General features: G+C 33.7%; 1 protein-coding gene across 1 annotated transcript; it reads right to left on the bottom strand.

The window, feature by feature from the left end:
- Positions 1–5,994: 5,994 nt before the first annotated feature.
- LOC145724670 (myrosinase 1-like) lies at positions 5,995–8,421 on the bottom strand. Its single transcript, XM_081973044.1, has 8 exons — positions 8,320–8,421; positions 7,978–8,267; positions 7,467–7,675; positions 7,128–7,412; positions 6,695–6,982; positions 6,509–6,643; positions 6,352–6,458; positions 5,995–6,297 (listed from the first exon to the last, which is right to left on the bottom strand). Exons 1-8 carry the CDS (start codon positions 8,355–8,357, stop codon positions 6,174–6,176), a joined length of 1,476 nt encoding a protein of 491 aa, XP_081829170.1. The 5' UTR covers positions 8,358–8,421; the 3' UTR covers positions 5,995–6,173.
- Positions 8,422–11,440: the final 3,019 nt, after the last annotated feature.

The raw sequence follows: 11,440 nt of genomic DNA, 5'->3' as shown, positions 1-11,440 counted from the left end.
TCTTTGCCTCCGAGCGGCGAAAAGAATGCCCTTCTCCAAACCATCCAGTAAATTGTTTCAATTTCCTCTATAAAACTGTCGGAATAAATCCCAAAGGCCTGAAATAGTTCTTTTCTATTGTTTTGTTTTTTACGCGGCCAGCCATTCCATTAATGGAAATTCGTAGGACCTATAGGGACCGCATATGCTAGCAGTTATCCCTTATTGATATTGCTCGAGTGGATGGATGATTACAATTGATGTCTGGCAAGTTCAGGTCAATGCGGCAAATTTATGGCTGTATTCAATTCGTCGGCGATTACTAAAGTTCATCAAACCCAAAGGAAACTCGTAAACTTGTCAAAAACGGCAAATATACAACTTGAAAACTATTCGCCTAATGCTGAGGATAGGCTTTTTGGGGTGGTGGGGCGCCACCTATGCTAAGTTGTCCTTGTTGTGCGATTTTCTTGAGTTATGGCCAATTGTTTTGGGTTTCTTCGAGCCGGAGATTTATCTATATCTCAGCCTTCATTAGCTAAATTGAACCCTCTCGTAAATTTTCCAAGTTGAAAATAGCTGCGGTCGTCGGACGGTTTCGGCCCTTGCGATTTAAGTGTTTTTATTGCTTTTGTTATTTGGTTGGAAATTCACATTCAAAACAACCCCCAAGCAAATAAATGCCTTGACACAAAAGTTTCAATTTGTAATATATCTGAAACATTTTTATTACTTGAACTGGTTGGCCTATATATTTTTGATACACCCTGCATATTTTACTGTGAGAAGGGAGAGATATTTAGCATTACCTCGAAGCTCGTATGCCCTTTTCCTTCGTTGGCACAATAGCTAACAAGCATAAAACAGACAAACGACCTCCTAATGCGACACAACGCAACATGTCGGCAATGAAACGTGTATCTTTAATAATTAAAACGACGGCTCCAAAAACTTTGTTGCACATCCCAGGCATACGAAGAAAATGCAAGTAATTTGTTGATGGCTGCTTTAAACTGCAAAGTTTTAATGAAGCTGCTGTTAGTTTCAGTTAACTGCCACCAAGCCGCCGACAGTCGTATGAATTAGATTAGTTTAAATGGGTTTCACAACAACGTTGACTTTTTTCGGTTAGAGGTTCATAAGTTTAGTGGATTAACTATCCTATAGCATATCATCATATGAATATATCCTTGTAGGTTAAATTTAACAATGATGAACAACAGAAAACGTACACCAGATTTGAGTGCTTTATGACAATAATTATTACTTTTTTAATTAATTTCTAATGGTTAAGCAGTTGTTGCAAGTTGTTCATAAACCATAAATTTATGAAAAGACGTTTGTTTACCTAGCTGGTCACTCTGCCACATTGCGGTTTCCTTTCAATCCACTTATAAGGAACTTAGTTAAAGTTAGTTGCTGCAAGTAATTCCTAATATTCGCAATATAACGTACAAAGGCAGAATTATGCTTCAATCGAATTCCATCTCAAATTTCATGCGCCAACTCTATAAGCTTTGCAATAATAAAGATTTTGGGAAACAGACAACGATAAATGAAAGTATTTTTACTTACACATTTAGGTTAGGTTTGTTATAGAAACCGGGAAATCAGACGATTTAATTGGTCAATTCTGTCATTTCTAAAAAGGTTATCTTAAGAATAAATTTATCCGGAGGTCAGTACCGATCCTTATACATCTATTCTTATTGTCCAGTAACTTCCTTCAATCTTCAATTGTATGTATGTAAACGGTTACCAAATGGATTATCCGTTCTATAACTTAGAACAGACTGATTCTGTCGCTAAGGGTCCAAGTTTTACGAAATCCATATATTTATCACTACAAAAGGTACGCGTCCACTAATCGGTATCGGAACGGACGGTACGCATCGTCGGGATCGGATTTTTTTTGTGTACTGCGTTTACTATCACGGATTATCGGAATCGGTAATTTCCGATGACGATAGGTGAACGCAGTTGTATTTGATTCTATGTAGTTGATTGGAATTGCGATTCGTCCGATGCGTACCGTCCGTGCCGATACCGATTAGTGGACGCGTACCTTAAAACAGTAAAATCAATTACAACCAGGTAACTGAAGCTATTTTAGATTATGTAGTCTAGATAATTTTTGTTCCTGATCAGTGTCTTTCTAAATATTGTTCTTGGCGAGATATTTACTAGTACATGTACATTGGAATTTTCAATATTTAGAAGGCTAATAGCACATAATAGCAGGATAAATGTCGAAGATAGAGTAAAAACGGTTTGCATGTTCGTATCTTACTTTTTTGAGATCTATTTTGATATTTACAAAACTTTCAAAAATTTCTTCTCTCTTCTTGAATCTCCAACGTAGGTGATAACCCGATACAGAGTAATGTTATTGAAAATTTGGCAAAAACTAGAAAGACGACAAGAAACGATCTGACAATGCTAAAATCTATCTACCATTGCCAGAAACAATCTGGTATTCCTAGAAAACATGTCAGAAACTATCTGACAATTATACAGTAAAACCACCGTATACAGGGGGTCCAGTTTTAAATGTCAATAATTCACCAATCCATAGCCAATTAAAAAATAAGTTGACATTCATTATGTCATTTTCCTGAAAAGTGCTTCCTAAGGAAAATACAGTCCTTCAAATTCTGTTTAAAAAATCGTTTTTTTTTTGGTCATAACTGTCAGACCGTTGGAGCAATATTGACCAAATTTGGAACAAGCACTTTATTACACGTTATTACGGTCAAAGACCCAAAACTAATCCAACCCAACTTAAAAAATGTCTTGGAAACGGAAAATTCACTTAAAAAATATTATTGTAGCCAGTTTTCATAGTTTCCAGACAAACTAAAAAACTTTAGTTTTTAAAATTGAATTAGAAAAGATAAAAATTTCAGAAGCTTAAAAATTATGTTTGTAACCAGTTTTCATGCAAATCGAGAGACTTTAATACTAAAAATTGACTTGTAGACATAAAAACTACTTTTTCAAGAATTTGTTACTACAAATTCATACATTTAAACCTTAAAAATTGACTTGAACCCCAAAATGTGACTGAACTAATGAAAAGTGACATCAGAAGCTTAAAATTTGCATTTGAAGTAAGTTTTCATAATTTGAAGACAAATTTCAATATTTTAGTCTTGAAAATAGTCTTAGATGCAGGACATTGACATTAGATTCATGAAAATTGTCTTGAAAACTAACTTTTCGTGCTTTTTACTTTGCTTTTCATTTTCTTCGAATTCTGAACTATTTTTATTGCTTCAAAACTACTTTCAGCTTGGAAAATCGAGTTTCAAGACTATCTTCACCAAGTGATTGACATAGCAAACTTAAAAAACAATTTTTACATTCTTCATAGACTTAAAATGGCATTCGAAGCTTTGTCACTATTAAATCGACTTCTAGACACCTCAGTGCTAAAAATTCGGGTATTTCTTAATAAACTAGACTTTTTAGTGTTTTAAGGCTGTTTTCAGTGCCTCAAATCGAGTTTCAAGACTATCTTTACAAAGTTTTTGACTTATCAGGCCTAAAAGCCAGTGTGTCCACTGACCATAGTCTTGAAAATATTATTTCAAGCTTCTTCACTATTAAATTGACTTCTACACTCATAGGTGCAATAAATTGTAGCACCTCTAAGAAATTCAGACTGTTTTTAGTGCTTTTTAAGACTGAAAAATCGAGTTAAAGAGTATTTCCAAAAGTCAAGTTTTTTCAGTAATAAAAGTAAAAAATGTTGGTACCAAATGCTACAATAATACGTCTTGAGAACTAATTTTTAGAAATAAAATAGTCCGAAAATTTAATGTACTTCTAGACTTGTTGTCCAGTCCAGAAAATTGAGTTGTACACCAATTAAAGTCTTGAAAATATACTTTTGGACTCTCTTTAGTCCTAGTAAAGTCAGTTCTAGCATTAAAAGTCAACTTTTATATTATTTTTAGTAGTAAAAAATGAGTTTCATGCACAATACAAACAATCTTTGTCTTGATTTCCGGACTTTTTTTAGTTCTTGAATGCCAGTTTCAGACACTCAACCAGGATGGCAGTCTGAGAAAGCGAATCATAAGACCATTCCTAGTAGTAAAAAAGTTTTTAGACTAGTCAGTACAAATTTGGACTTTCACAAGTCTTGGATGTTCAGTTTTAAACTATAAAACGATTTTTTAAATTGAAATTTGGAGGATCTTCCTTAGGAAACCTTTGTCAGAAAACTGACATAATGCAAGTCAACTTATTTTTTGATTAGCTATCAAATGGTGAATTATTGACACTTAAAACTGGACCACCCTGTATACTAAAAAATTCGAAGTGAAGTGTCAATAAATTTAGAAATTTCGTATTTTTCGTGTAAAACGTCATAAGATTTTACTCCAAATTGGACAACTTTGCCTTCATTTATTTAACCAACTCTGTATCTATTACTGTTTTTGAGATCCCCATACTTAGACACGAACTTGTGGCATAAGTATTATACAGATACTTTTTAGCATACAAAATGTGGCTTACATTTTTTATATCGATTTTCTTTTGCTCAAAGATAGCTTGCGATTCGAATCACATCATCGAAAAGCGCTGTTAATTTTATATCAACAATCATCGATAAGCGGGTTATAAAAAAGCGGGTATATTAGACTCAATAGAGCCGTATAGAGCTCCCGATTCGATTTCGGGGACGTTCATTACGATTTTAAGACACTGTCTTGTTTCGTTTGAGAGTAATAGGATTCGGGAACTACTAATCTTACGAGATGACACGGGAACGCTATCTACTTATTTTGTTCGGTTTGAACGTGGGAGAGCAAATGGGAAATTTATTTATGACGTTGTGGTGTTCGCCGTTTTAAGGAGCACTGATCTGGCACTTTAAGACTCGCAGAAAAAGTGCATAAATCTTTTAGGGAAAAGGGAACGTGATAAAGCTGCCACAAAACTATGAAATGCGCTCCCCGTGAATTATTGGCTCTTGTACGTGTGACTGCCGGGATTAATGTTGTTTGTTGCTACTAGTTTTGCACAGGAGTTTCAATTTTTTTTCTACGTTAAGTTACCAAATTTAAGTGCCTCTCTGAAGAAATCAGGCGTACGTAATACCATTTGTCTGACGTTTGGGCGCTAACTCAGCCGCTCAATCGGTTATCTGCGTTTCTGCACCACTGAGTATATTTTCGCTATTCTTGAAAGAACGTTTATCTCTCGGACAGCTTATAACCGGATCACGTTATTGCCTTAAAAATTTCGCATTTCCACGACATAACCAAAACAACATTAACTGTAAATTTAGCTTTGCACCTTATCAGCAAAAGGAAGTGTGATGGTCATCGTTATTTTTTCTTCAAGTCCACTCCTTTTAGTCAACCGCAGGAATCGGACGTATTTACGATCTCGAACCGGGATTTATGCTGTTTTTGTCCCGATCGGAGCCAACTTCAAGACTGTTTTTACTTATTTTTCAACGTAACGTAATGAGAACAACGTGATTTACTGCGTGTACTGAGCTTACCACTTCCAATTCTTTGCCGTTTCTTTTTGAAACGATTGAATTGGCCCAGTGGATTTGCTACGAACAAATTGACAGCTGGACAAAATCCTACCAAGTATGTGTTAATCTAGATTACTCACTGTAACGAAGTTATAATATTGGAATTGGTGTTTGAAGAATTCTACTATAATCATATCCTATTAAATGTTTGATTTATCTTAAAGTTGGGAACATTTTTATAGAACTCAAAATTTGAATACAAATCATTAATGCACTAAAAAACTGTACGTCTGATGTCACATGAATGTTTATAATACTTGGCAACATTGTTTCTGATCAATTAGTGAGACTAAAAATTTAAGAATTTTAGTTGAAATTTAAATTGTAACAAGGATTTGAGAAAGTAAATTAATACTAAGAAAATAACCATTAATGTCCACAAAAGTGCTTTCCTACAAAATACCGATACACTCCAGACAGTGTATCCTAAAATGAGTTGTAAAACGACACTCCAATAATATACTTTTTGCTGTTTATTCTTTTTTAAGAAACACAGGGCCACAAAACTGACACGTTTCAATTCTATTCGTTTTGTTTCTCATATACAAAAAATTGAAAATATGTTTTTTAAAGCAATGTAACTTGTTTAGGTTGTTTTTACTGAAAGAATATTGAAATGTGTATGCATTCCACTGACTTAAAAATATGTTGCATTAATTGAGTTGGTCTTAATCAGATTGCTGTAATAATAAGCGGAAGTTTTCAGAGTCCTGGTCAGTTCCGTGCTGTTGTAATCCACGAGCACCAATCCAAATTTTCCCCTACAAAGTGAAATATAAAAAAAAACAAATTACCTACTGATTTGAGGGACATACGAGTATCCACTATTCCATTCAAACGAGTCCAACAAACTCCAGATAGTGTATCCTAATACTGAAACTTTATCAACACACATAGCTATTCTTACGTAGTACAGGGTTTCCTAAAAAAAAAACATTAAATATTGCCACTCACACACAAAATTTCACACACTTGAATAAACGCAATTCTGTCAGGATCATCCAAACCTCCCACATTTGAGTATCCATTCTCAGCAATAATAATATCAGGATTTTTAAAGTTGTTTTTTAAATATTTTAACGTCCTACGCATTCCTGGATTGTAAATCTGAAATTTTTTTCATCAGAACCATACATGTTTAGGTTCAAAGTACTTTACAGGAAATCCAATATTAGTAACGTTCCATTCGGACCTATGCCCGGTTGTTACTTGAAGATCATTCACATAGGATGGTGTGTTATTGTAGGTTGAGGTGGTAATGGTGTAAGTGCTGTAATAATTTAGGAACACCACGTCATTAGCACCTTTTAACAGTCGCTTTTCGGTCAATGAGAAAGTTGGCAGTCTTGATGATGAGAAGTTTTGATTGGCGCTGTTTCTGGCTACGATTCGTTTTATTAAGTCTGGATAGTCGCCGTATGTTAAGGGGTCTAAAATCCAGTGAACCTAAAATCGTTTAATAATAATAATAGTTTATTTTAATATGTGTATTCTTAAGATAAACAATAGTATAACAGCTTGTGTGACAACAAAAACATGATCAATGGATAGTAATAATATTCGCATTAAAAGATATAAAAAAATCACTTACGCGAAAGATATTATAGCGATGCGTAGCTTCTAAATCTTCAAGAGTATCATTTAGTGCCATTCCAGCACCAAAATCAACCACAATTCCGACTTTGCCTTTTTGAGTAGGTTTGTATTTCTTTTCGTACAATCTATATGCTTTTGCGTGAGCTAGCAGCATTTGATGCACGCATTTATACTCATAAGTACCCACAGGCAGTTCTGGAAGATCACCACTACTTTGATACGCAGCAGGCAATGACGAACAGACTGCAGCTGGTTGGTTGATCGTTCCCCAGAGTTTTACCTGAATTAAGAATAGTATGTTAGCTTTTAGGATTGTTGCAAATTGGGAATTTACTCTATCTCCAAATAGTCGGAAAGCCACGTCAGCGTACTGAACAAAATAATCGACCATACTAGGACTGGTCCACTCTCCAAGAAAATGTAAGGTTAAAGGTGTGTCCATGTGGGAAATAGTAACAAAAGGTTCCACACCAATTTCCAGTAAGGAATCTATGATTTTGTTGTAATAGTCTACCCCAGCCTGGTTGATTTCTGAGGATAAACCTATAATAAAGTTTGAAAATGAACTTGTCACAAACATATAGAGGATGTCCAAAAACAGACTCATATATCGTAAATGTTACGAATTTTGTGACAGTCTAAATGTTATTGATCAAAGGTAATTAATAGTACATGATCTAACCAGTTTTTTATGATGAAGTCGTTGTTCTTTAGTTAGGATGTTTTGGAACTATAAACGTTTTAATGAATTCTTGGATAAAAAAATAGTTGTTCAAAAAGATTGTACATATTCTAATCGAAATATCACAATAAACTACAACCTACTTAAAGGAAATTTTGATTACCTTTTGGTAAAATCCTTGTCCAAGATATGGAAAACCTGTACCTTTCCAAACCAATTTTTCTTATTGCTTCTATATCTTCTGAATATTTGTGATAAGAATCTGCCGCTACGTTACCATTTTCCGTTATAAAAGAGGAGCGGTTATCGTTCAGATACCAATCGAAAAACGATCTGCTTTTTCCATCTTCATTCCATCCACCTTCAATTTGGTAGGCTGAAGAACCAGCACCGAAAACGAAACTGTCCGGGAATGTCCATAAGTCGCAGTCTTCTGAACTGGCTTCTGGAAAGCTTGAAAAATGTTATTATTGTAAATGTTCTATTAGAATGTGAGTTAATTTACCTGAGAGCCACAACAACACCAACCAGGAGAAGCAACATATTTTCTCTCTATGTAAAATGTATTGTGGTGGTCTTATATATGAACCTTAAAAGATTAAGTGATTCTTTAGTATTTGTTTATTGATGATGATAATTTTTTATCCTAAATAAGCTAATCCAGAGTTAAACTTGTAGGTATGTAATTGCAATTTTTGTATTGTTTGTTCACTTTTTTAATCGGACCAAATAAACTGGCTAAATTTTTCCTTAATACCAAAAATTCCTTTAGTTGATTTATATTTATAAAACTTTTGACTCATATATTCTTTAATTCATACACACTATTAAACAATGCCTTTGTTCTAAAAACCGTGTTTATAAATAGTATTAGGTAAAATGTTATCTATTTGAGTTAAATATAACCAAAACAAATAAGAAATGTTTTCTTCTTTAGTGGTGACACCTGAAATCACATGAAAAGACGATTATCAAATTTCTTTTCATCAAACTCTTATAAAGTTACATGTGTAATTGTTATGTGAGCTTGGGTCTATCCTAAAACCCACTGACTTAAACTTTGTAAAGAAACAACAGAGTGTGACTATACCGGGTGTTCAACTTATTTGCTATAATAGTAGATTAAACCTGTAACATAATGTACAGTTTAAATGAATTTGTCACAGCCATATACAGGATGTCCTAAAACAGGGTTACATATTGTGAATCTTACGAATTTTGCAAAGATTTACACCTCAGATCAGTTTTTAGTTGCCAGAGATAGATTAAAAGATGACGTGATTGGAAGAACAAAATTTATTTTTGGTTGAAACTTTTCTGAACATTAGCGTATAGATTGTTTAGAAAAGTGCAAATTCACAAAAGAATAATTATTTATTATTTAAAAATCAATTTGTTGTTGTCTTGCATGCATTATAACCTATGTTTTATATCTGAATCATTGTGTAATGTTTTGAATACATTTTCTTACTAAAAAAAGTTTACGACTGCAGAATGTGTCCAAATGGGTGAAGAAGGATTTGTAAAATTGTTGTTTTCTTTAAAAAGTTACACTTTTAATATTAAACTAGTCTAATAAAACCTCGTAACCATTTTTAGGCAGTTTACAACATTTTTGGCATGTTTAGAATGTTTTTCAAACATTTTATAGAACCTTCAGATCATGTTGTGACACAATTAGACTTTTTGTACCATTTTGTGATCATTTTAAACAGCTTGCAACATTTTCCAAACTTTCAATTCATGTTACGACACTATTAAACTTTTTGCGACATTTAAGAAATTTCTGAACATATTTACCCAGTTTAGAAAATTTGTACACTTTTGACATGTTTTGGTCAACGTTTGAGAGATTTTGTAGATCTTTTGGAATATTTAAGAGTTTAGAACAATTTCAAAATATTCAAATCATTTTTGACCATGTTTAGACATTTTAGAAAATTTTTACTTTTAAGTCATATTTTTTATACATTTTTAGGAAGCTTAAAACATTTTGTAGAACTTTCTGATACTTATAGACAGTTTGGAACATTCTCAAAACTTTCAGATCATGTTGCGACACGTTTAGACTTTTTTAAAACATTCACGAACTTTTTGAACATGTTTAGACAGTTTAGTAAATTTTAACGCCCTAAAGATAAGTCATTTTTTGGCACATTTTTAGGGAGCTTTTGGGCAAAAATTAAAAACTAGGTAAATTCAGCCTTTCCGGGGTTGTTGGTTCGAGTTCAGCTGAATTCCGGACCAAATTTTTTACTAAATTTTTTATTTATGACCGAATGGGGAAAATTATATTTTTACAATATTTTTTGTCTTGTTAAACCTTTTTTTTTTGTCAATATCAACCATCAGTCAGAATTCTCAATCAATACATTTGTTGAAATACTAATAAAACAGCAGCGGGAGACGGTGATGATCAATATATTTTCTGTCAACACCATTAGAACATTTTGTACAAATTTCCAAAAAAAATGATTTATCATACAGATTGTATTTATAATGTGATCGGAATCTAGTAAAGAGGATGATGTATTGGCTCTATTTTCGGCAGTTTATTTAAATGTCGATAACAAAAGACGAGAGGGGCACCTGCCCCGCAGAACTGGTCCCGAATAAAACGCCCTAAAATGAGTTTTAGTATTCAGATCGTGTTTCTCAGCACGGTGATAAAGTGTCTATATTTTTATCTCTGCGGGAACGTCCAAATTCAAATGCATCGGCTTTTCGGGGTTTTAATAACTTAATTTTATTTTTACTACTTCGGGACGGTTTTAAATTTCTTGCTTAAGCCGGTTTTATTACAGTTTTATTGTCTAAGCGGTCGCTGATGACGATTGCGAGCTGGTCAATGGCCACCCAAAAACAGCCGCAATTCCCTATTCTATTCAATTCTCTACGATTGCCGTTTACAAAGGTTTCATAGCCTCTTAAGTTTCGTTTTATTGGAATTAACGCGGATCGCTTAATTTCCTTAAAAGCCTTCGACACTCTCTGAATGGGTCCATTACAGAAAAGTTGCTCACCTAAATACTACGGGAACAACAATAACGCAAAAATCGAGCAGGGATTAACTTGGAAGGGTACCAGCTAAAGGGATACGCCCTTCGACCGCAGATATAATTTACGATGGGGTTGTGGCGGTTCAAACAATAATTGAAGTGGTCTGTGGAGTAATGAACCTTCTGTCTTCTAAGTGGCTGCATTTTTCACTCTCTAAGTACGTGTCTGGGACATTTGTTTCATATGAGACAGGGTCGGCATGCATGTTTGCTAGTATTTTTAGTATAAACTCGTCAAGAAAATAATACTTCAGCATTTCAGGTATATAGTAGCCGGATTAATGAAATGTGCGAATCTTTTCGATATCGATACAAAATCAATTTCGATCTTGACGCAAAAGGATCAAAATTGTATTCTTGACGTAAATCGAAATTTTGTTCGTCTATCTTCGGAAATTTGACAATGTTCTCCTTAGCCACAAATCACTAACCTTTTCTTCCTAAGATAACATTTACCAATTTTTATTTCACTTTCAAAATTAGGTTAGAGAACCAAATAATTTTTCAGATACCATCACTCAACTCAATTATTTGACCCAAAATCTAGTATAATACACCAGAATCGCT

This window comes from Ips typographus, linkage group LG2 (assembly GCF_016097725.1).
Source record: "Ips typographus isolate SLU linkage group LG2, UJ_Ityp_2.0, whole genome shotgun sequence".
Classification (NCBI taxonomy): domain Eukaryota; kingdom Metazoa; phylum Arthropoda; class Insecta; order Coleoptera; family Curculionidae; genus Ips; species Ips typographus.
Note: the sequence above shows the minus strand (reverse complement) of the source record. Positions and strands in the feature narration are given on the sequence as shown.

Bases quoted from the DNA above. Each gene is read 5' to 3' on its own strand.
- LOC145724670 (XM_081973044.1), bottom strand. From the start codon at position 8,357: ATGTTGCTTCTCCTGGTTGGTGTTGTTGTGGCTCTCAG. The intron at 8,268-8,319 runs GTAAATTAACTC...ACATTTTTCAAG, and splicing joins GGTGTTGTTGTGGCTCTCAG to CTTTCCAGAAGCCAGTTCAG. The intron at 6,298-6,351 runs GTATGTCCCTCA...TTCACTTTGTAG, and splicing joins GAATGGAATAGTGGATACTC to GGGAAAATTTGGATTGGTGC.